General features: G+C 37.0%; 2 protein-coding genes across 2 annotated transcripts; one reads left to right on the top strand and one right to left on the bottom strand.

Moving 5' to 3' along the window:
* Positions 1–17: 17 nt before the first annotated feature.
* Positions 18–9,412, bottom strand: LOC129875543 (uncharacterized). Its single transcript, XM_055950853.1, has 8 exons — positions 8,808–9,412; positions 7,218–7,586; positions 6,884–7,143; positions 4,780–4,921; positions 3,899–4,270; positions 3,630–3,761; positions 2,660–2,788; positions 18–2,555 (listed from the first exon to the last, which is right to left on the bottom strand). The coding sequence occupies exons 1-8, from the start codon at positions 8,943–8,945 to the stop codon at positions 324–326; spliced, it is 3,774 nt and encodes a 1,257-aa protein (XP_055806828.1). The 5' UTR covers positions 8,946–9,412; the 3' UTR covers positions 18–323.
* A 4,070-nt stretch (positions 9,413–13,482) lies between these two features.
* On the top strand, positions 13,483–14,358 carry LOC129877683 (uncharacterized). The gene has a single exon (XM_055953209.1). The coding sequence runs from the start codon at positions 13,583–13,585 to the stop codon at positions 14,165–14,167; it is 585 nt and encodes a 194-aa protein (XP_055809184.1). The 5' UTR covers positions 13,483–13,582; the 3' UTR covers positions 14,168–14,358.
* Positions 14,359–23,876: the final 9,518 nt, after the last annotated feature.

Here is a 23,876-nt window from a genome sequence, read left to right as displayed (position 1 = left end):
ATAACATCATCCATGGCTTTGTGATTCTAAATATAAGGGATATCTTGCCAACCAAGCACCACAATAGTCTGTAAAGACAAATTCTCATAGCATCAAGAAAACCTGAAATATAATGACATCCTCTCAACTCAACTTTTACTCTCCTTGCATCAGGAAAAGAAACAATTTTAAAACTCAAAGCAAATCAAACCATATAAAGGAAGTCATGACATGATTTTAAAAAATCCTGAGGTGGATTATTGTGCACCAAAATTACAAGTTCTCAAACTTCCATCACTCAGAAGAGGATAGAAACTGAAATCTCAGGCAGGCAGCCACCTTCTCTATCTAACTATATCGGAAAAGGGAAACTCGATTTGATTAGCAAATGGGTTGTACTCTTCAATGGGCTCTTTCTTATTGCAGCCACTTTCACCTGCAATGTGATTGGTTTTCAAATTTGAAGATATGTTCCTCACCATCCCTTCTTTTAGAGAAAAAGGATCGGGCGTGAATGAGAAAAGAGAGAAGCCTGAATTTCTAGACTCCTCATTTTCACCGGATCCAGCACTCGTTGATTTCTCCATTGTGTGCTGTCCTACTGGAGCCATCCTTTGCACATTAGCTTCCTGATGGGGATCTTTTAACCTACCAACTGTTGAAACCTTGGCATTTTCCTTGATGCATCTGTCATTGGTTGGAGCAACTGACTGAAAAACAGGCAAGTGACCAGGGTTAATGGGTGGAGGGATCAGATGCTGCAGGGCACCATGCTGCATGAAATGGGTATTCGCGTTTAAACCATAGGAAAATGGACTAGCAAATACATAATGGTTTGGATGAGGAAATGGCATGAACCCATTTACAGGAGCAGCCGCCCAAGAAGGTGGAGTTTGATAATAATAGTCCATCGCAGGAACTTGAAACCTTGGGAAGTGTGTGCCTTGATTGTGGACTGGTGGACGCAAGGATTGAGGTCGCATGCCAAGAGTCCCATTCACATTCGCATTTGTTGAAGCAGCTGTGGTAGGGAAACTTCCCATAGTAGTTGTTCCTGCAGAATTTGGTGTCAGGGAACTGACATCCTCACCTCTACCAGTAGCATTTCTTTTTTCTTGTGCAACTTCGTAGCATTCAGCAAAACCATTCTGCATAACTTCAGAAGTTTCTCTACCTTCAGAGTTTTTGCTGCAATCTTCTGAATCTGACGTCGATGATGATTCTGAATTATGTGGATTTGAAAAGGACGTAGCACTGTCTCCCTCACTAAGGCAGGATGAGCAATTATCAGAATTAGAAGAGCTGCTTTGTGATGAACCCAAAGTCCTCTGAGAGGAAGACCTCGGCATCAGACATGAAGCAACTTCATCTTCAGCCACTTCTTTCACATAACGAAGTGATTTATCTTCTAAGTGAAAACCACTTGCACAATTGCTTTTTGTTTCAGAACTAGACTTTCTGAATTCTTGTATGCCCTTTTCTTCACTTATCTGAAGAGAACTGGACACTCCCAAATTATTAGAAATAGAAGGCTCAGGATGCTTATCAATTCTGGTGCTCTCAATCTGGAAAGTTGAAGATCTCAAGGTAACATCAGAGTCAGAGCTGCTCCTTGGATATTTCTTTCGCAATTCCATTGGTTCCCATACCTTCTTAGTAACAGATGAATCTCTGCTGGACAGATTATTACGTATAGCCATTTTGCTTTTGGGTCTTGCACAATTTTCACGCACATATTCAACCTGATTATATTTGGTTCCATAGTAGGGCTTGGAGATATCTGATTCGCATCCTAACTTACTCACAGGTTTGTTGTTCCCGATTCCTCTGGCCATGTTTGGGTACAACTTAGCTCTGTCGTCAATGTGTTGGTTACAGCTGCAATCTGAGGATTCATATCGGTCATACTTCCTGATATTGGAACAATTTAACTTCTCAGCAAACTTGGAGGCACCATCTTTCATGCTGGATTTTGCAGCATTTCTTAATTGCTTATTTAACCTGTTGGTACTCCTTGAAGCTTCAAAGTTATCACAGCGATGTCTTGGCTCATACTTACTTGCCGCACCTCCACTACCTGAAACAGCAAACCGCCGTCCATCGAACCATTTCAGGTTTGAATCTGGTTCAAATTCTTTTCGAAATTTCAACCTCCCAGAATGTCTCACATGGTCAGTTGCAAATGAGCCATTCCCCTCATTCATATTGAATTCCTCAAAATAATCATCGGAGTGGATTTGCATACTTGGGTGATTATATCCATCCAAAAGTAGATCATCTTCACCATTCGGTGATAAAGGGCTGGATAAATTAACTTCACCAGTTTCACTTACCGAGTCTGTATAGCCCATCAGATTAGATTCCTCATCAACATTAGGTGACAATTCCTCCTTTGAAACATCATCAGGGGCAAAATTACTTTGGTTTGAGTCGCAACTTTTCTTCTCTCTATCCTTTTCTTTCTCTCTTAATCTCTCCTTCCTCCGCAGCTTCTTTTCCTTTTCTTTTATCCTCCTCCTCTCCCTGCGCTCTTCTTCTTCGCGTTTTTCCTTCTCTTCTTCCTCGAGAAGTTTCATCTGAACAGATTATCAAAGATTTTGAAATATACCTCTGAAAATTTAAAATGGCAAAATAATCTCACAAGTAGAACTTCCTACACCAGAATTATAACTACCAATACCTGCTTTTCTAAAGTAATAATCTCCTTGCAGGCAACATGAATGCGCTCCTCCAGCAACTTCAACGCAAGACATACAAATATGCTATGTGCATTTTGCCGTGCAGTTCCTTCTCTAAAAGCTTTTTCAACCTACAAATAACTTCAGTGTCAAAACACTTTCAAGCAACACAATGACCAAAAGATGAAATTCAATTGTCTAAGAAAGTCTCTGTCCAAGATACAGAGATCTCAACTTTCCAAGGCAGATTCATTTAATCGTAGAGCATATCCCCATCACAGAAGGAATGAAGAACCAGACTTGCAAAGACTAAGCATAGGACATTAAAAAGATAAAGCTACTACATTACATTGTTTTAGGTCTCCCAATTTTTAGAAATACCACACAAAAACAAAGATCGGCTTTCCCAAGTTATAACTGAATTAAGAAGAGTAAAATCTAAAATCCCAGATAAACTTATACACAATGCACCCCTCACTCACTGTCCTCAAACCCTCTGCAAGTGGATTTTGTGGAGAGAGATCTAAAAAAATGCCCAGTCATGAGTTTTCATAGAACAGCCAACCTCTAATCTCTTTTTTCATAACAAGGGAACCTGCAGCCGCTACCCTTTTTGGGTGCGCATAGGGTAAACCCCGCTCATGTGCAATAGCTCGCAAACCACACAGGAGAGGTACCAGCCAACCTCTTCTTAAAGAGTCATGTAGGTATATGATTAAAGTTATTTCTATTACTTAACTAGGCAGCATACTGGCAAAAAAGATTGTCAGTCAGGAAGTAGCTAGAATTCCAAGCAAAGCAGACTATAAACCTCTCTATTGCTTAAGAAGAATTCAACAAAGCAAAATCAATATTTTATTAATAATTATAACCAAGTAAATAAGTTGAAGAGTAAAAAAAATCAAAGTAGAGCAGCTTGACAGTTGACTAAGGCACTTGATTACTGACAACAGAAGCAAAGGAGAGACTTGCCTGCTCCTTAAAAATTACAGCTGCAGCATCTAGGAGAAATTCCCGAGCAAGTTCAGGACTCTTGGCATGTTTTTGAGGACGAGAGCATTCACCATCCAGTTCATTTCCATCCTTGTCCATGGAATCCTCATCCTGAAAAGAAAACATCAAGCAACATCCATAAGGTGAGAATTTCTGACATAAAGAATACCATACCATCCAAGGTAGCAATTATAGACAATCATAGTGGAGACAGAGGCATAGTTAATGAGCATAACAAACTTGACTACCTCTTCTTCTTCAGCCTCTTCAGCATGCTCAAAGAACCTCCTAATGCTTTCCCCTCTTGTTATTGTAACAAAACCATCTCCAACCACAAGCCTGCAATGTACACACTGTTGCCCCTTCAATGCATGTGCTTTGACAGAAAGTTCAGTACATCTACCATCCAGTTTCCATGCCCGTAGAGTGATATAGCAGGCATTGAAACCGCTCAAGTCTAGACCACTGACTTGCACTCTCCCACTCAAGCCAACATTTTCATAGTCCAATATATCACATTTTCCCTCTCCAGTTCCAACTGCCCATTCAAAGTGATGATATGTCCCAAAGGTATCAATGAAGGCCTGATGCCAGTCAGCTACAATTGTGTCGTGAGAAACCTGAACACAAGAGAGTAAAATGGCATTAATCTTGGTGCAAATAACAGCCTCTTTCACTTTATCTGCACTAAGCTCCAGGAGTGGTAGCATTTTTTTATCTGTAGCATTAATATCTTGTCTCCCTGTTCCTCCATGTTTGCTCTCCTTTAATTCCACATTTGGTGGGTAGCTGGGATGATGTAGTGGAAGGGGGAAGTTGGGGCCAGTGATTCACTCTCAAGTCCTCTTTTCACAACTGAAATACCATCAGTGATATGATATGCAGAAAAGACTATTGACCATAATGGTAACAATTTACTAATAATCCATGAAACCAAAAATTAGAAGGGTAGAAGAAAAGGCTAAATTTAGTTAAATCTAAAAATTAAAATGGTAAAAAAGCCAAATATCAGTCCCCTATAAAATAGCCATGGAAAAATGAAATTGGGCACAAATTTAGCCTGCCTCCACTTCATACTTTGCATACCAAATGAACAATGAAAGAGATGAACATGAAGAATTGATCACACCTCATACTGGAATGCCGCATCAGCAACACAAAACCAAATGCTGCAATGAGGTTCTCTGCGCATGCGTTTCAACTCCTTCAGCTCCTTGAATTCACGGATAACATTCCTTCTACAGTCTCTACAAAACCTCTTGCTATCAAACCTGTGATAAGCAATAAACTGACAGTAAGTTAATCATCTGATGGAATTGCCTTGAGGTTACATTAGAGATATTAGAACAGATTTCATTCATAAAGCAGGGAAACCAAAAGACAACTGCAAACTGTATATTAACTTTGCTAACATAGAGCCGGCAAATATAAAGATTTCTTGTCTAGATTTTTCCTAACATAATACCGCATCATAACCTGAACTTCAACTTCCAGCATGGTAAAAGGTAGAACCAAATGCTCATAGCATTGCTGATATTAAGTCCCTTAAAAAATACGTTGTCTATCATTAAAAAGGCAAACATTGATTAGATGATGCTTCAGGTCAGAAACAGAAACAGTTTAGCTCTTGCACATTACACCATTACTCTTTCGGGCTTCTAGACCATGCCAATCTAACTTTTTGAACCATGACGATGAAGTCCAAAGAAACTTATTCTCCCATCAATTGTACCACGTTATATCTACAAACTTTTTCTACCACTCTTCATTGTCACCACTCACCAGTAAGATGTCAGTAGTTTTATCACGCGTAAACTAATCTTATCCATTCCTGAAACCCAATAGCAAAGAACACACGCTACCAAACACCTACAGTAACAAAAAGATCAACTGGCAACGACACGACACTTACTACTTGGCAGACACCTGAACCTTCCCATGACCTAATGTATGATGTCATTACTTCTCCAAACCACAATAACATAGACAGAGCGAAGGCAAGGTATCTGGTACCATTGAACTTTATACTAAAATTGAACCCATGGCAAATTAATATATGTGGGCTCATTCGGGACATTTACCCACAGGCATCAAGCAAATGAAAGCATATTTAGCTGTCAAATGCATATATCCTCAAACTTGGGAAGCTAATAAAAGACTAGTATTTACTCCCAGGCCCCAATAATAAAAAGGGAGGGGTCCGGTGTCATCTTTTTATTTTATCTGGTTATGTACCCAAATTCTGGACAGATAATAACCAAGCTCCAAGTAAGACAAGATGTAGTGCATATAAGAAACTCAATGGAACGCTAATTATTGTGCCAGAAACCCTTCACCATATGTAATTGGAACAAACAATCACTAAAGTTAGTCACCAGAAGAGCTTCCTGTGCCTAGAAGAAAGTCCTTAATAAGCCTAAAGTTAGACAGCTCTATAACTGATTTTTCTTATTTATTATTCCAAAAATAGCAGTACAAAATTCAAAATCTTCATAGACATCATTCACTTTGATAAAGAAATGATTAGAAAAGGTGAAGCCTGACATTTCAGACACTCAAGGCGGCAGAACTGCAAATATCACCCTGAACATACTCGAAATGGGTGCATTCTTTAACCCAGGTAGCCTTTGTAGAAAAAATCCCACCACCTGAACTTTGTTGGAGCTACCTTATTTCAGCTCTGAAATTCTCTAATCTGGTACACATTATCAGGAGAAAAGATGGGCTATTGATGACTGAAGTGCGAGATCTATCCCTTTCAAGCAAGTGAAATTGATCTTTTTTATAAACTTCTCTACGTTTAATACCCCCCCCCCCCCTCCAATTTGTAGGATTTCCACTGGGTATGTTGTTGTCTCTACGTTTAATACCAGTCATTCACCTTTTATGATAACTTACAACTCAAGTGAAACTCCACCATATCTTGATTTCAATTTGGATATGGTCTTTCAGTCAGCCCATCTGGTGTCTTAACTTAAAGAAGACAAAAGTGCTAAAGTCAGATTTTGAACAGTACAAATCCGGAAGCCATCTGATCTACAGACCATTGTTTTTCATAGGATGAGACTTCAAAATAATTGAACCACTCAATCAAACTTGCAATTCCAGAGTTAATAACAATTGTCAATTCAGGCACATCTAATGTTTGACTTATATTAATGGATAAGATGAACAGAGAGGATAATAGTAAGTTTTTAAAGAACAGCAAGCTGAAGAAAGGGCCTTATACGCACCGGTACATGAGCCTTTCGATAAAGTCCTCTTCCTTCATTTTCAGAAGAGACTGTCGTGTCTCTTCCCCCAGGGCAGTCCAGAAGTCTACCAATGTGTCTACAGAAAGTCTGGTAGTATGAAGAGCACATGTTTCTCTCGTTCCATGACCTCTGCCATAAGTTGCCATCCCTTGGCTTATCCAACCCCTAGCACCTCCACCACAAGCATCAGGATAAAGCAGTTCTCTCTCTCGTTCCCTTGCACGTGAACTGTCAAATACCTGATTCAAAGGGAAGGTCAGAAAACGAATGGCGAAAAGAAGGAAAAGATATTTATGAGCTAAAATAAATTTACATTTTGAAGTCCCTTCAGGGATTTGGTATATAGATAACAATCCAACAAGGTAAGCATCCCATCTCGTGTTGTGGTTAGACCTCCCCAAGGATGGACAGATGGATCTTGAACATCATACTCAGACCCTGTTGTTGCACGCAACTCTCCATCGCATTGATCCTTCAAGGTCCCAACTCTGCTGCAAGGACGGTGAGCACCTGCATCCTCATGCTGCAAAGACTTTCCATACATGACAATTTGGAAAAAACCTTCAAGCAGTAATCCATTGCATCTAGAACAGTACATGTTCTTACGAGCTTGCTCAAAGAGAGTTTGTTTATCAATCTTTAGAAGCTTCTGCCGAGCTTGTGGTGATAGCTCACTCCAGAACTACAATACAACCAAGAGACCTTTAAAATTTACAGCTATTATAACCAAACAATATTCCCGTTTGATATTAAAGCAACTAAAACCGAAGTAAAATAAAAATCAAGATATGCCCCAAAAAGAAAAGGATGAAGTTTAAGGTAACCAAGTTGTTTTCCTTTAATAACCGATCAATCCCCTGTGAGTCATGAATTAACTGACCCAACTCTAATTGTTCTCACATGTTCTGAACTCTGGGAAGTATAGACCCTCCCCTGTACTCTGCTCTACTTAAATACCAACTTCGTGTCAACAGAAAGGCTCAAACTCATGATGTGCGCTCAATCCACACATCTTACGCTGCATCCTCACCACTAAACCAAAATCCTAGGGGCTTAAGGTAACCAACCTATCCCAACAAAATACTACATAGCACTTGATTCATAGATGGGCATCTTATAAATGTGTCAGTGTTGCATCCTGACTAATCTCACTTAGAATTATAACGAATGTTTGAGCACGTATCAACCAGAACGAATCAAGTAAGAAGGACAAGAGAAACAAGGAAGGTTCGCAAGAAGTTATTAGGGCGTCTCATAGTTAATCAATGTTAAAGAATATTTCAAGTGAAAACTACACCTATTGCAGATTGGTATGTAATTAACAGTAGTTTCATGAAAGCCTATCTGATACAGAATCAGTGTAATATACTAATGTTATCCAAAACTATAGGAAGTAATTAATTCGAAGAATCCCTTATCTTTTTGTTGAGTCCAACTTATATAACGGTAACAATTCTTTCAATTTCGGTACATTTGAAATCTGTTCAAAGCTGTTTCATTTTTACACAACTTTCACATTTCATTAAACAATTCAAAATTTACACACTAATGTAATCTCTTATCTACCAAAATAACCTTTTACCTACTACTACTACTATAATATTTTCTTCAACTACGCCCAATACACTATATAAATCAAATTAACATCATAACTCCATTCGCAACAAACAGTAATTCATTAACATGTAAAACCTACTAACAAACAAGCAGATACCAAACCAGTTCAACCCCATTTACTGACAATTGCATCGCTCAATCACAAAAACATCTGCATATCACTTGTAACTCCAGAAAACAATTAATTTCTCAAAATATTCACTAATCATAACTCAGCAAAAAAAAACAATAAAAACAACAAATATATTCACAAGGTAAATTAAACCAATTCAAATTCAATTACTACCTTCTGAAGCTGATTGTAGCATATATCCTCACGATGCTTTGACCAAAACCCATTACTCGAAATCGATTTTCTAGAAACGTTAAACGCCGTCGTTTCATTGTCATTTTGCTCATCATTTCTCTGCGCTAACCCTGGCATTTTTGCTTCTCAATCTCTTAAACGATTCAACTTTCACCTATCTATCTACCCATCACTCTCCTCAAATCTCCGCCGTCCGATTCGATTCAGAAAATTTTTGACCGAAATCCGATTAATCAATTCACCAAATTACAACCAAACAATCAATTGATTTCTTCCCCAATAATCATAGATCGAAATTTCGATACGTTCTTACCAATAAATACAATTTTTAATCATATGAATCCGATTAAAACTGTATAAACATCGGATTAAAGGTCTACTGAGAATCTAACAGTGACAATCGAAGACGAAGGATCGAAGAAAATCGAGAATTTAGATAGAAAAAGAGGGGAAAAAGGGGGGGGCGAAATGGAGGATAGAGGTTTTCGCTGATGAGATTTGGTGCAATGTGTATCTGTATTTATGTACGTACAAAATTTACACACAGAGAGAAGATTTTAGGGAGAAACCAACACCTTGGCTTTTTTGCAAGGGTTAACATTGCAAATTTCCAAGCTTTTATTGTTTGATGGGAAAATGTCCAAAATTAAATTATGTCTCATCATACAAATTTTTATTCATGTATATGAAGAAAAAAAATTAATTTTATCTTCCATTATATTTTAATTAATGAAGTTAATGTACATATATATTTATTTTTTTAATAATTATGGTGTTCGATCAACTTCTGTCGGTGGAATCCGCCATGATTCCACCATGGATGGGGAGAAATAGTGTGTTTCTCGGTTGGATTTTGTATCTGAGATTTCAGAGTGCTCAACCCACTTTATTGATCATTAGATCACACCTTTAAGTGCTTTTAAGACAGTTAATATATGGGTTTCTAATGTAAGTGTACAAGTGTTGGAAAAAAATCAATAAAAATGACGGCATGTATATGTGATGTGTCGATATTGTAAAAACAGTTATATAATGTATTAACATTGCATATATATTGTGTATAACTATGTATAACGATGTATCATAAATGTATAAAATGGTTGTTGCTGTGAATCAACCAAAACCCACCTTAAATCTGCTTCAAAATTCTTCAAATTCGGGATATGATCTCCTCACAACATTCTCGATCTTTTGAAATAACACTGACTCAAACCTAAGCCCATTCGCAGTAATTCAGGATATGAAACTCGACTTAAAAGCTCCAACAATGGTTGTTGATATGCTCTTCCGCTAGCTGTTGTTTCGAATAAGTAGAATGCTCAAGTTCATTAGAGCTCCCAAAATGCACAATAAAAACGAACACGTCTAAAATTAATTTAAGAGAAGAATTAGACATAGATCTTCAAAGCTTTTCCAATTTAAAAGGAAATCTGCAAAAATAGATACAAAGTTGAATCAAACACTAATAAAAACGAGCAAAAAATTTGACAAAAATTATTAATCGAAGCTTCAACAAAATTTTTAACTGAAAACCTAACGAAGAAGAAGAAAAAGAAGGAGAGGGCCTTTAATGTTCGGAAGAAGAAGAAAAATGAAAAAAATTGAAGAAGATTACACTTCGCTAGAAAGGAAAAGTGACCAAGTGGTTATTTGAGTAATAGATGATAATTGAGTTATTTTAGATAAGAAATTTGACCTAATGAATATTTTGTCTAACTTTTATTTAATGTATTTATCTTCCAGACCTGACCTTTCTTCCTATGCTTCTTATTGAGCCGAGGGTCTTTCGGAAACAGCCGTCTTACATTGGTAGGAGTCAGGTCTGCGTACACTTTACCCTCCCCAGACCCCACGATGTGGGATTTCACTGAGTTGTTGTTGTTGTTGTTGTTGTATCTTCCATGTTAACGAAACTCCATAATGGGTTAGGTAAATACCGAATATGCATCTAAATATTTCAAAATAATAAAATTAAAGAGTCCATTTATATTAGATTGTGTTTGAAGAGAAGATTTGATGTAGGCCATTTTTTGTAAATCTTTAATTAATCCAAAGATCTTCGTTTTCTTTTTTCTTTTAGAGTCTATAATTTTGAAATTAAGGTAATGACTTTGTTGATCAAGAAGGAGATTGATTATCAACCATAAGTATGACTTTGTTGATCAAGAAGGAGATTGATTATCAACCATAAGTTGATGTTCTTGCTACTACCCTTCACACAAATAAGTTTTTCATCAAGAATGAATTTGATAAACGATTAAGAAATTAATTAGCGATTATAAATTGATAAATGATCATAAAAGAGGTTGGCTATGTGTATGGCTAACTCAATAATAATTTTAGGTTGTCCTAATATCTAATGGTGTGCTAATATAAAATATAATAACAAGTAATTTTAAACAAGAATAATCCGAGTATATATCTTCTATTATGCTTTTAATTAAAAAAAGTTTTTATCTTAAGTGAATGACCTTTTATAGTAATGTCTACTTTAAGGATAAATATAAAATTATTTTTAATGGTAAGAGTATAAATGTCATGTAGCATACAAATGACAAATTAAAATACTTGATATGGTAAATAAATTATTTGGTAAATTCTCTTTAATTTATTAGATTTTTAGTTTAACTAATTACCTCGCATTAAATTAAGAGAGAAAAAAAAAGTTAATATCTATTGAGGCTTCGATAACCAATTCTTTTGTGATCCACTAAATATAATCAAGCTTGTCAGAATATTTACTTATTATATCGATTATTTATTTTAAATTTTATCAAATTAAAATACACGTATTTAAAATTATATAAAAAAAAATTATAAATCACAAATTTTGTGATTAAAAATATCTAAAAGTTTTTGAAATAAAATTTATTCGACTCTAAGGACAAAGATACTTATACTCTTTTGAAAGTTAAAATAATCACTATTTCTATTTATAATTATTCTTTTTCATGTACTTGCAACCATATGATAATTATGAGAGAAAAAAAATCATTTTTCCTGCTTAATCTTTGCTAATTATTTAACAGTTAGGTCTCGAAATTCACATAAAAAGCAACCCCCCCCCACCTCTAAAATCCACAATGTCTTATTATTCGTGTTATTTATCTATTATTATGTTCTTTTATCATTATTTATTATTTTTAAATTGAGATTTAGTAATTCAAATAGCACCTTATTTCACCAAAATCATTTTTAGAAGATTCATAAATATGTTACCTAATTTCCACAACACTGACTATATTTCTCCCTTAATTCAACGCTCTATAAAGATACTCTTTAATTTATATGATTTAGCATAAACAAAACATAAAAATATAAAGAAAAAATAATATGTCTTTCAGGATTAAAGACGAAACGTATAATCATGATTTGAGAAAATAGAAAATTGCTCAAATAAGATAAATGATGGGCCTCTTTTTTTTTGTTTGTAAATATTACTTTTAAATGTGGCTGATTTCTATGCATTAGTCAATAATTTAAAAAGAAAGAAATCTATTAAACAAGAGCAAAACTATTTTTTTTTTTCAAAAAACAAGGAAGGTTAATAAAGAGATGACCAAACGAGTATAAATATGGTCATATGACAGATGATATCTTCCAAGTTATAAAATATGAACGTTAATTACTAAACAAATTTCAGGAAAAGGATTAAAAGTGAAACCAATATTTTAGATATCAAGGATCAACAATGCTCCATCTAAAAGAAAAAAAAAATGTTTTTTAATCTAAAATCAAAGATAAGAGACTATTTCAGCCTCTCTTTTTTTTCGATTTGATTGCAACGAACAATGTTTTTTTGAAATAATTTATTGGAATCTTAAAAAGAAGAGAATTGTAATTAATTTTATTTTATTTTCCAAATTTGTTAAATAACACGATTGTAATTATCTTTGGTTTTACATTTTTTGAGTCTTAAAAAAGAGAGAAAGTACCAGTAAAATGTTGTTGGATTTTGTTTATTTATTCGTCTAATATTTTTATTATCTTTTTAATATAGTGAGACTTAAGTTTCGATGATAGTATTTATTTATTTATTTTTAAAAATAGAAAATGCAAATCTGATAAGTCTATCAACTATTTTGTCATTTAATTTCTCAAAAACAATAGTGCGATGCAGTATAAATAAAGCTTCATAATAAATATTAATTAATAACCTGATAAAATAATGAATAACCTATTATTATTTAGTAATAACTATCATTGATAATATAGAAACATTTGGTTATTAGTTAATGTATATTACTTAAATCATTTGATACTTTGGAGTGTTGATTTATTCATGAACTCAAATTAGAAATGCTTTCTAAGTAGTAAGTAAATCCCAATAGGCAACGAAGTTGGACTATGGTGAGCTTAGTGAGGTGACAATGTTGTCATTCCACAGGACAATGACTTATAAATACTTTCACTAAATAGTGTTATCATCGTGACGAAATGTGAAGAACATATGATGCAATGTAATTTTAGAAAAATACAACGATTAGGGGTATGCATCGGTTGATTTAATTTGGTTTTATTTATTTATTTTTGATTTGATTTATTGGTTTTTGATTCTCAAATATATTAAATTAATAAAATATTTTTATCGTTCCTTAGTGAGAAGGGAATACTAAAACAAATAAAACTAGACAGAAATAAAAGAAATAGATAAAAGAATAAAACATAATGCTTTCTCTTCTCATTAAGACTTGAGAGATCCTTTTTCTTCTCTGAAAATCACTATCCACAGATCAGCTTCTCGTTTATCAACGATGGCGGCGGCGGGATTTTTCTCCAATGTCAAATACTCCGACAGCTTCACACTTGTCGGAATTTCAATCTGCACAGCTATAGTATGTGAAGCAATTTCATATCTCCTCATATACCGTACTACTTCATACAAATCCCTCAAATCTACAATCGATAAAGCTTCAAAAAAGCTAGAAACTATGAAGACCCAGGAACCAGTTCCTTCTGTACTCACAAAGAAGTCGAAGACAAAGAAGATTGATCGGGTCGAAACATCCCTTAAGGAGTCAACCCGAGATCTCTCCCTTTTCAAATTCAAATCCGGATTCGTCGTCGCCGTTGTGTTGTTCATGGTTTTCGGGTTTCTCAACAGTCTTTTTGAAGGGAAAGTTGTTGCTAAATTGCCGTTTGTACCCTTTCGTCTTGTTCAGAAGATGAGTCATAGAGGGTTACCGGGTGATGATATGACGGATTGTTCAATGGCGTTTTTGTACTTCCTTTGTTCGATTAGTATCAGGACGAATCTTCAGAAGTTCTTAGGGTTTTCGCCTCCTCGTGGATCTGCTGGAGCTGGGTTATTCCCAATGCCTGATCCAAAAACCAATTGATAGATCCATCTGAACTGGGTATTTGTTTTTTTTTTCTTGTTATTGTTTAGAGTAATAATCTCTTTCTACGTAAAGTTTTAAACTTGATCGATTTTTCTACTCCTAGATTTGGAATTGATAATAGCCACTTTGATTAATTTGAGTTGTTACTGAATTCTGTAGAATTAATTTTACTTGATCTTTTGCTTATATATTTTGACTCCTTTTTCTACTTATTGAGCTTTGCTGCTGTTTTAATGCCAAGGGTTACTTGAGGTTGATGGTTAATGGGAAAATAGTCGTAATATGATGAATCCTCTTTGAGAAACGGACCGAATAGAACGGATTGGATAAGGAGAATTCGTATAGCTGAACTCAACTCGTTTGGGATTGAGATGTTGTTGTTGATTTCGTTCATCGAATCCTTAATAGATGATGGGTAGATCTCACCAGTATCGCCTTAATCTTTGCTATGATGGAACTCGTTTGTGTGCTTTACTTTTGAAGGATAAATGGTAAGTAGTAACTCAATCTAGTATTGATGAACCCCTCCCCCTCACAAGCCAAACCTCCTAATTAATGAGGCTTCTTTCTGGATACACATACAAGAAGCTATTTTTTTTCTTTTTCGTTTTTGTCTTTCTGATTGGAATTGTATCCGAAGTTTGGTTAATTCAGTTTGAATAGAATAACTTGTATGAAATGTACTTCATTTGAGAGCTCTGGCTGTTTTTCTTTCTGTCTTAAGCAGGTTTCTGGAATTTGGATTTTATTTTACCTTTTGGATTCCTGTTTGAGATGGGCAGACTGATTAGGCTTGCTTCACGGCTTTACCATTCCAATTCCTAGGATTTTTCTTATAGGTTATGCCTTTTAGGTTGAAATATATTTTCATAAAACCAAATTCCCTATAGATGAATCGAGAACTCATTTACCATCTGGAAATCTGTGATCTATCTAGTTTCAGGTGCTTTACCTGATTGAATAAAAGCCAAGCGTTCAACTAGTTATAATTACGAATTAGTATCAATTTGCCTTCCTTGGCTGACCATATATTTGTATCCTGTTTTCCGGCGAGTGAACAGTGCTCCGGCGGGTGAACAGTACTTTACGGCAGTGAACAATACTTTCCGGCAGTGAACAGTGTTTCGACAGTGATCAGGTTTTACTAACTTGGAGTTGGTACCTCCAATAGTCCATTTCCGATATTTTAGCCTATAAATATTTATTGCAGTGCCAAATTAAGTACCTGTCTCACTGTTTTTAAACAATTGCTAACTTGTGCTATACTATTGATCGTCCGTTTATCTGAGAATAACCTTTCAGTAGCGTATTTCTGCTTTTCTGGCTTTAGTGTGCGATGGTAGAATAGGGTCATGTCCTCGGTTGGGATCAAGGGCCAGGGTTGGGAGGGCTAAGGGGGCGGAGGGAGCTTCTAGATTGAGAGTAGGGTCTTGGAATATTGGGACCTTATCGGGAAAGTCCATAGAGTTAGTTAAGATTCTTAAGAAGAGGAAGATTAATATAGCTTGCGTCCAAGAGACTAAATGGGTAGGACCTAAAGCTAAGGAGGTGGATGGGTTCAGACTTTGGTTCTCGGGCAAGTCGAGGTTTAAGAATGGAGTAGGGATCTTAGTAGATAGCGAGCTTAGAGATCAGGTGGTAGAGGTTAAGAGGACAAATGATAGGATGATGACGATTAAGTTAGTCGTTGAAGGGATCACCCTGAACATTATTAGTGCCTATGCGCCGCAAGTGGGGTTGGACGAGGAGACAAAAAGGCGCTTTTGGGAGGACTTGGACGAAGTGGTGGTCAGTATGCCGCCTATTGAGAAGCTATTCATAGGAGGAGATTTCAATGGACACATTGAGTCTGTTTCGACGGGCTATGACGAGGTGCATGGAGGATTTGGCTTCGGGTGCAGGAATAGTGGAGGAACCTCACTCTTGGATTTCGCAAAGGCTTTTGGTTTAAGGGTGGCCAACTCGAGTTTCCCAAAGAAGGAGGAACAATTGGTAACCTTTCGTAGCTCGAGGGCGGCGACGCAAATAGACTTCTAGCTCCTTATAAAAGAGGATAAAAGCCTCTGTAAGGACTGCAAGGTCATACCAAGTGAGTACCTTACGACCCAACATAAACTATTGGTCATGGACTTGGAGATAAGAAGGAAGAAGAAGAAGAGGGTCGTGGATGACCGACCGAGGATTAGGTGGGGTCGTTTGACTCCGTCTAGTGCCCTAGAGATGGGGGAGAAGCTGATGGCTATGGGGCATGGGATAGTAGGGGGGAGGCGAGCAGTATGTGGGATAGGACGGCCAGCTGCATTAGGGAAACAGCTAGAGAGGTGCTGGGGGTCTCACGAGGCCGCCATGGCGGGCACCGAGGGGATTGGTGGTGGAATGGAGAAGTCCAGGAAAAGGTAGAAGCAAAGAAGCAGGCATATGCAAAGTTGGTATATAGCAAGGATGATGAAGAGAAGCGAACGAACAGGAAAAAGTATAAGTTAGCGAATAAGGAGGCGAAGATGGCAGTTTCGACGGCCAAAACGGCAGCCTTTGAACGCCTTTATGCAGAACTAGAGGAAAAAGGCGGGGATAAGAAGCTATTTAAGCTTGCCAAGGCGAGAGAGAGGAAGTCACGCGACTTGGATCAAGTGAAGTACATGAAGGACGAGAATGGTCAAGTACTGGTACAGGAATCCCGCATTAGACAGAGATGGCAGTCATACTTTCACGAACTCTTGAACGAAGGATGGGACATAGACTTTGTGTTGGGAGACTTGGAGCACTTGGATAGGCGTCGCGACTTTGGGTATTGTAGGAGAATAAAGGTTGAGGAGGTTAAGGGAGCTGTTCGTAGGATAAGCAGGGGAAAAACGATCGGACCTGACGAGATCCCTAGGAAATTTTGGAAGAATGCAGGTAGGGTAGGATTGGAGTGGCTGACTGCGCTGTTTAATGTCATTTTTAGGACATCGAAGATGCCGGAAGAATGAAGGTGGAGTACAATCATTCCCGTGTACAAGAACAAGGGAGACATTCAAAGCTGCAACAACTATAGAGGTATCAAGCTGCTAAGTCACACTATGAAAGTGTGGGAAAGGGTGATAGAAATGAGAGTGAGGAGTAGTGTGTCTATTTCAGAGAACCAGTTTGGATTTATGCCGGGGCGCTCGACTACAGAAGCCATTCATATCTTAAGGAGATTGGTAGAGCAGTATAGGGAGCGGAAAAGGGACTTACACATGATATTTATTGACCTAGAAAAGGCCTATGACAAAGTTCCAAGGGAGGTCCTATGGAGATGCTTGGAGGCGAAATGTTTACCTGTGGCATACATTAGAGCGATTAAAGACATGTATGATGGAGCTAAGACCAGGGTAAGGACGGTAGGGGGGGACTCGGAGCACTTTCCTGTTACGATGGGGTTGCACCAGGGATCGACTCTTAGCCCGTTTCTATTCGCCCTGGTGATGGATCAATTGACTAGACAAATACAAGGTGAGGTGCCTTGGTGTATGTTGTTCGCGGATGACATAGTCCTGATTGACGAGACTCACAGCGGAGTTAACGACAAACTGGAGGGCTGGAGACAGACGTTGGAGTCTAAAGGATTTAAATTGAGTAGGACCAAGACATAATACTTGGAGTGCAGTTTCAGTGGCCTGCCGCGTGAGGCTGACGGGGAAGTGAGGCTTGGTACCCAGGCCATTCAAAAGAAAAGAAGCTTCAAATACCTTGGGTCTATTATACAGGAAGATGGGGATATCGACGACGATGTTTCACACCGCATCAGTGCAGGGTGGATGAAATGGAGGCTCGCCTCCGGAGTGATGTGTGACAAAAAAGTGCCACCAAAACTCAAAGGCAAGTTCTACAAAGTGGTGGTTAGACCGACCCTATTGTACGAGGTGGAGTGTTGGCCAATCAAGAAACTTCATGTCCAGAAGATGAGAGTCGCGGAAATGCGAATGCTGCGGTGGATGTGTGGGCACACTAGGATGGATAGAATTAGGAATGAAGATATCCGAGACAAGGTGGGAGTGGCATCGGTGGAGGACAAGATGCGGGAAGCGAGACTGAGATGGTTTGGGCATGTGAAGAGGAGAGACACAGATGCTCCAGTGCGGAGGTGCGAGAGGTTGGCTATGGACGGTTTCAGGAGGGGCAAAGGGAGGCCGAAGAAATATTGGGAAGAGGTCATTAGACATGATATGGCACAGTTGCAGCTCTCCGAGGACATGACCTTAGATAGGAGGTTATGGAGGACTCAGACTAAGATAGTGGGCTAGGTGGCCGATCGATTCTCCATAGTTGTCGTAGTCGCGCTCATTTGTCTTAACATATGATTTTGCATGGGATTACTGCTTATATTAGTTGGCCCAGTCTACTTTGGGTATCCTATTTTATCTATAGTAGTTAATGCTCCTTTATCCCCGATCTTTCCTACCCTGACTTTATCGCTTTATCGCTCTCATTATTCATATCTTTATATTGTCTGTTATATGCCTGGCTTTACTGACCTATGTCTTGTTTTTCCTTGTTTCTCCTCCCTTGTTTCTTCTCTCTTAATCCGAGGGTCTTTCGGAAACAGCCGCCCTACCTTTTAAGGTGGGGGTTAGGTCTGCGTACACTCTACCCTCCCCAGACCCCACATGGTGGGATCACACTGGGTTCGTTGTTGTTGTTGTTGTTGTACTGTCTATCTCCAGTGGTGTATTCAAGTCTCAAGTCTCTCTGAGGTGAGTTTCTTATGTTCAACCTGACTCTCTTCCCTTATGACCTCTTTGTCATCTTTGTGTAACATACATAATTGACTGCTTTTTTAGCCCTTTCCTCATGGGTCCCAAGTAATGAACCAACCACTTTTGCGCTTCGATCTCGAATGTGTTCATGTGTCTATGAGCACATAGCTTGGGAACTCTCTCACTTGCACTAATAGTCCATTGTGCTTCTTGTGATATAATATCAATGAAGCATGAACGACGGCAACCTGCCTTTCAGTATCCCAAACCTTTCCTAGGACCCCTCTATCTGTTCATATATAAGAATCAATGTGGTGGTATTGTTTCAATAGTGGATCCCTTTGACTTTCACTAGTTTACATTTTGCTTGATCAGACATTCAAGAAATTTTCTGGACACACTAGTTACCTGCATCATGATATTCAGCGTATTGCAGTTGAAAAGTTGGCAGCTTTGATGCTAAAGATATTCTCATGTATCTAGGAATATACAAATTCAAGTGGCCTTTTACTTGGTACACATCCTTGACATTCTAACTGGTTTTATAGATTGTAAATAGTCTTCATCCTAGCTCTCTGCAGTGCACATCCGAACAACGTAAATGTTAAAGCAGTTACTCAGCAGCAGATCATTCAGACAAAAGTTGGACATAATTTGGTTTTTCCTGAAAGGAACTCTTATTTTTCAACTATCAGCTGCTAGATTTTGGGAGCTTGGTGTAAAGAAATTGATTGTTAGATGAATCTGGTAGTGTTTCTCCTCTCTTTTTTTCCCCTGGGGAAACCTGAAAATCTTTATAGGCTTTTTTGATGAAGTTGACTAGTATATCGAACTGTTCTTACTTGGGGCACACTTACATATGCAGTAGTAGGAAACCTTCATCCCATAAACTCGTGTATCCTTTCTTGAATAAAGCTTAAGGCAAGATAATATGGAGCTCATTGAACTCTCGTTACTTCAACCAAACTTAGTATGCAGTAATAGGGAACCTTGATTCATTACCCTAGTTTTTCAACAGTAGGATTTTGGGGTCATACACATGGAGAACACTCCAGAAGTACCCTTCTTGTCAGTATTGTTGCCATGAGTAGTCTGTTTTTGCTTCTTTGTACACATGCTCGCCGGACGGATGAGAAAAGAAAAAGAGGAGAGCAGAAAGGGAAGGACCCCTTTTTAACTGATCCAAGGTCATATAGTATATTAGCAGATAGCATGAAAGATGAGTAGACTTTGGCCAGGCTGAATGTATTACGAAGCTTACACTCATTCACACTGGTTCATCCCGCTATATCTTAGGCCTTTTGTTTTTCTAAAGTAAAAGGTGCTTGGCCATTCCACTATATCTTAGGCCTTTCGCTTTTTCTAAGGTAAAGGTGCTTTGGGTGTTCATCAAGGCCCAGGAATCGGCGTTGGACATCTCAGTCTCAGCCGCGAGATTTGATATCCGCATCGGATCAACATTACATTTTAGTGCCCCCTAACATAAAGTTGAGCTTTTTCCTTGTGACCAACGGGTCACATAACATGTGCACAATATTAGATAATAGGCGGAACTCATTGGTGGCCTCCTAAAGTTGACATCAACTTTCACTTAGATCCCTCAACTAAGTTTTGTTCATTTTAGACCCCTCAAGTAAGGTCCCGATGTGTCGTTTTGACACTTTTTTTACAATCACCCAAATATCTAAAATGTGTGTAATGCACTCGCCAATGACGTGTCAAAGTAGCGAATTAAACGAAGACACGTGGTAGAAAACTCTTTTTTTTGGGAAAAGCTTTTTTTTCTTTATTGACACTTGGCACTATGTAATTAAATTTTTATTTATTATTGAAAATAATAATTTCTTAATTGAAAAAGAAAAAGCAACCCAACCACTAGGTCGTCATCTTCTTCATTTCTATGTACTTCTCTCTTTTTTTTCCGATTCTTTGCTATTTTATTTATTTTTATTGTTTACAAATGTAAAAGAAAAGATTCATGAATCAACTTCTTTCTTTTTCTACCATATTGGACTGCTTGCCATCATCGGACCACCCTGCCATCATCATTTCTGTTAATATAATTTATTATTAAAATAAAAAGTATTTTTTGTTTATAATTTCTATTTAACACTCGGATCTATAAAAAAAATTATATATAATTTATTATTATAAAACAAAAGTGAGCTCGTAGTAGCAATGATGTTGGGGATGATGACGAGGAGTACAACAAAATTCTATTTAATACAATTCACTTTATATTTTGTATCGTCAAATCTATTTCATTATGGATGAAAAATGGTAGCTAGAAAATGGAGAAGAAGAACAAGAAAAAAATAAAAAAATATATTTAAAAAAAACGCTCTTTATGCGCTCAAAATGGGTGTAGAACACACAATGTGCCAAGTCAGCACAAAGTGTCAAAACAACACATCGAGACCTTACTTGTGGTGTTTAAAATGAATAAAGTTTAATTGATGTGTCTAAGTAAAAGTTGGTGTCAACTTTTGGGGGTGACAGATGATTCCGCCTAATTTCTTCAAAGACTGTTACTGTTAATACATAATACATGCTCTCACCTTATAAAAATTAAAATTCATGCTCTCTTGAACTTGGCGTCGTAGGTATTCTCATGTAAAATCTTATCCGGACCTGATAATTTTTTATTTTTTATTTGGTGCAAAAGGGATTTAGAACCCGTTTAGATTGGCTTATAAGTTACTTATAAGCAGTTTTCAGTTTTTTTGAGTGTTTGATTGACTAACTTAAAGTCATTTTGTGCTAAACATAAGCCTCAATAAATAATTAGGTTTGTTTTGATGGACTTATTTAAATCAGCTTATAAGTTGAAAATAACTTATAAGTCAAAAACAATAAGTTGGGTTGCACATATTTTTTAAAAAAACTTATAAGCAGTTTTCAACTTATAAATTGCTTAAAATAAATTCATCCAAACAGGCTATTAGTGTTATATTACTAAGAGTGCATAACAAAATGGGCACCTAGCAATGTGGGAAGCACAACAGTATTAGTTTGGGCCACATTTCGGCCCTGAAAAATATTAAAATTAATATTTGTTTTTCCAACATAACTAGTTCTTAGAATGTCTGCTTCCACTTTAAAAGAGGTGGTTCACAAAAAATGGCCTTCTTCATTCTTGCTTTGGCCAATGCATCTTCTACCTTGTTTTGTTCCCTAAACAGATGGGACAACTCTCTTATGTCCAGCTTCGCCATTAAGTACCTGCACTCACCAAGAATGTTGTCATATATTAGGTTGTTATGGTTATCATACGAATAACTTCGGTCAAATCAATATTGATTTTTAGGGGTTCTTGCTTATGTTCAATAGCTAGAAAGAGGCCTCTTCTAATGGAATGGAGCTCAGCACCTATGGGTCAGTGTAGGGGATGATTTCATTGAAGCCCAGAATCCAACGTCCCAAGTGGTTTCTAAAGATCCCTCGTAACACTTGGTATTTATATTTAATCATTCAAACGTAATAAATTAAGGTAAAAATGTATATTAACTAACTATGGTCTAACGATAACAATATATGTGAGAGTATGCCCTATGTATTTATTGAATTACTGTAAACACCAGATGCACATAAGTTTTTGTCCATTCTCAAGAAAAGGTAATAGTCAGAAGTGGGCTGGAATAGGACTACTGATGGGCCCATTAAAAGGCTTAAAAGATCCAGAAATAGGATTACTAATGGCCCAATTAAATACTTTAACAGGAAATTTAATTGGTGTCCTCCTTAAGGGCTGGTATTTAATTTTTGGCCATGTTAAAGAAAGTTAAAACAGACAGCACCAAAAAAATATGCTATAGTTTAATGGCTTTTGCTTGCCTTTTAGGAAGAAAAGTATGCACAATGCTTTAACCAAAACTTGTTATGAAATATACTAACTTAAGAAAATAAGGTGGAGAAAGAAAAGAAAGGAGAACAGAAAAGAGAGAAAGCCGAAAGCCGTGTATTAATTTATATTTGTGCGTCTTATTACATGGTAAATAGTGACTTATTTATAGCCAAAAGGTGAAGACAAGTAGTGGGCAGTGGGCCCAACTTAAAATAGAAAAATATTTCAAGTGGACAATACACTTATCCATTTGTTTTTAAACACTCCCCCTTGAATGTCCACGTGGAAAAAAATTTTTACTACAAGCAAACAATATACATAGTTATCCTGAACATTCATAGATGTTATGCATCGTTAAAATCTTATTAGGAAAAATTCAGTGGAAAAAAGCCTAGTGAAGAAAAAAAATACACACATTTGGTAATACGCCTTGATTGCTGCATTATTAAAAACCTTGTTAGAAAAACTCAATGGGACAAAACCTAAACTAAGGAGAAAAGAGTGCAACGCGTATTATACTCCCCCTGATGAATACATCATTTAATATCTCGAAAACGACGCATTCCAATCTTGTATCTCAATTTCTCAAAGGTTGAAGTTGACAATGCCTTGGTAAACATATCTGCTAAATTATCACTTGAACGGATTTGTTGAACATATATTTCACCTTTCTTTTGAAAATCATAGGTAAAGAAGATTTTTGGTGAAATATGTTTTGTTCTGTCTCGTTTGATGTATCCTTCATTTAATTGAGCTATACATGTAACATTGTCTTCATACAATATTGTTGGATACTCTTTTGTCAAAGAAAGGCCACATGTTTCTTGAATGTGTTGAATTATTAATCTTAACCAGATACATTCTCGACTTACTTCATGAATGGTTATTATCTCTACATGATTTGAGGAAATGGCAACCATAGTTTGCTTTGTTGAACGTCATGATATAGCTGTACCACCACATGTAAATAAATAACCTGTCTGCGATCGACCTTTATGGGGATCAGACAAATATCCCGCATCTGCATAACCAATCAATTGTGATGTGGATTCATTTGAGTAAAACAATCCCATATTTGTGGTCCCTCAGAGGTATCTGAATATATGCTTAACTCCATTTCAGTGTCTTCGCGTTGGGGAAG

This window comes from Solanum dulcamara, chromosome 12, assembly GCF_947179165.1.
Source record: "Solanum dulcamara chromosome 12, daSolDulc1.2, whole genome shotgun sequence".
Lineage (NCBI taxonomy): Eukaryota > Viridiplantae > Streptophyta > Magnoliopsida > Solanales > Solanaceae > Solanum > Solanum dulcamara.
The sequence above is the reverse complement of the archived record's forward strand: the minus strand, read 5'-3'. Positions and strand labels throughout refer to the sequence as shown.

Coding starts and splice junctions, on each gene's coding strand:
- LOC129875543 (XM_055950853.1), bottom strand. CDS start 8,945: ATGCCAGGGTTAGCGCAGAGAAATGATGAGCAAAATGACAATGAAACG. Junction 7,144..7,217: donor CCCTGAAGGGACTTCAAAAT/GTAAATTTATTT, acceptor CCTTTGAATCAG/GTATTTGACAGTTCACGTGC. Junction 4,922..6,883: donor ATCGAAAGGCTCATGTACCG/GTGCGTATAAGG, acceptor TGCTTATCACAG/GTTTGATAGCAAGAGGTTTT.
- LOC129877683 (XM_055953209.1), top strand. CDS start 13,583: ATGGCGGCGGCGGGATTTTTCTCCAATGTCAAATACTCCGACAGCTTC.